At 50.2% G+C, this 1,924-nt stretch overlaps 1 protein-coding gene across 1 annotated transcript; it reads left to right on the plus strand.

Annotated features, from left to right (window-relative positions):
* Nucleotides 1–28: 28 nt before the first annotated feature.
* On the plus strand, nucleotides 29–883 carry LOC105450353. Its single transcript, XM_011690145.1, has one exon. It carries the CDS (start codon nucleotides 29–31, stop codon nucleotides 881–883), a length of 855 nt encoding a protein of 284 aa, XP_011688447.1.
* The last annotated feature ends 1,041 nt before the right edge of the window (nucleotides 884–1,924 follow it).

Consider the following 1,924-nt stretch of genomic DNA (forward strand, 5'->3'; position numbering starts at 1 on the left):
GTCCAGTTCCAATGGTCTACGGCTTTTAATGGCCAAAAGTAAAGTCGCGCCGATAAAGCCCGTTACGATTCCACGATTAGAACTTTGTGGAGCTCTTCTACTAACCAAGCTCCTTCTAGCGATAAAGCAGGGACTTCATTTATCAAAAGTCACGATTAAGGCTTGGTGCGATTCGCAAGTCGTCTTGGCCTGGCTTAAAGGCCCCACATCGCGTTGGAAGCCCTTCGTAGCCAACCGGGTGGCTATTATCCAAGGTCAAATTCCGCCAGACTCTTGGTCTTATATACCCACCGACCAAAACCCGGCTGACCTAGCCACTCGAGGATGTACTCCTCAGGATCTACACGACCTGGCACTATGGTGGAAAGGACCTAGCTCCAGGGAACTCTCCCCTACATTCGGGGAACCTTATAATCACGAAGAGACCGAAGCGGAGGCGAAGACCCTCCACGCGGTTCGACCAATCGAGGCACCAGAAGAAATCATCGACCGATTCTCAACTTTAAATCGAGCTGTACGAGTACTTGCCTATTGCCGACGCGCTCTACTCCCGAAGAAATCCAGAGGTTCCACGTTCCTTACAACGATCGAATTATCGGACTCGCTGAACTCTCTATTGAAGGCAATGCAAGCCCATCACTTTACCAAGGAAATCGAGTGCCTCCAAAGTAACGAGACATGTCCGAAAGCCTCACCGATACGCTCCCTATTTCCATACCTTTATACAGATGGATTGTTGCGAGTGAGCGGCAGACTAGCGCAAGCAAATTTGGGATACGCAGCGAAGCACCCTATACTGGTAGCAAAGAAGAGCCATTTAGCCTTGCTTTTGACTAGGAACGCTCATTGTCAAACGCTCCATGGTGGTCAACGCTTAATTTGAAGATATCTCCAAGAGAGATTCTGGATCCTCGGTGCTAGTATCTTAGCCCGATCAGTCGTTCGAAATTGTGCCATCTGCGTTCGCCAACGAGCAAAACCCTTGACTCAGCGAATGGGTTCTTTGCCCCCATCACGCGTAACTCCAGCTAAACCATTTCTTCGCTCCGGAGTTGACTACTGTGGTCCGATAATGCTGCGCATTACAAAGGGACGAGGTTACAAAGCTTATAAGAGCTACATCGCCTTGTTTGTCTGTCTCGTCACCAAGGCCATTCATTTGGAAGCGGTAACCGACCTGACCACGGCATCTTTTCTCGCAGCCTTTCAGCGATTCACGGCCAGGAGAGGACGGTGCCAAGAACTGATATCTGATAATGGCACTAACTTCAAAGGGGCCGCGCATGAATTGGAACAGCTCTTTCAGCGGGCCTCTACCTTCTACTATCAAGTTGCGGAAAAACTTGCCGGTGATGGCACGAGCTGGACTTTCATCCCTCCTCATGCGCCTCATTTCGGTGGCCTTTGGGAGGCAGGCGTGAAGTCCACCAAATATCACCTGCGTAGAGTCATAGGAAACACGACTCTAACGTATGAAGAGATGGCCACACTTTTGTGCAAGATAGAGGCTTGTTTGAACTCGCGTCCGCTGTACGCAACCGCTGCGGATTCGGACGATCTCCAGACTCTAACGCCCAGACACTTCCTGGTGGGTGAGCCGCTCATCACGATGCCAGAGCCGGCTACGGCTGAAGAGGACCTTACACCCCTCTCTCGATGGAGACTAATTAGCCATCTGCGAGATTCCTTCTGGAAAAAGTGGAGCCTGAACTACTTAAATACCCTCCAATCGCTGGAGAAATGGCATGCAAGAAAGCCGAACCTTGCTTTGGACTCAATCGTTCTAGTCAAAAATGATTCATTACCACCAAGCAAGTGGCAGTTAGGCAGAGTCATTGAGCTATTTGCAGGGAAGGATGGCCTCGTACGGGTGGCGAAAGTTAGAACAGAAAATTCGATCCTTCAGCGCCCGATAGCGAAACTA

This window comes from Wasmannia auropunctata, unplaced genomic scaffold (genome assembly GCF_000956235.1).
Source record: "Wasmannia auropunctata unplaced genomic scaffold, wasmannia.A_1.0 LD336063.1, whole genome shotgun sequence".
NCBI lineage: Eukaryota > Metazoa > Arthropoda > Insecta > Hymenoptera > Formicidae > Wasmannia > Wasmannia auropunctata.

Coding starts and splice junctions, on each gene's coding strand:
- LOC105450353 (XM_011690145.1), top strand. CDS start 29: ATGGCCAAAAGTAAAGTCGCGCCGATAAAGCCCGTTACGATTCCACGA.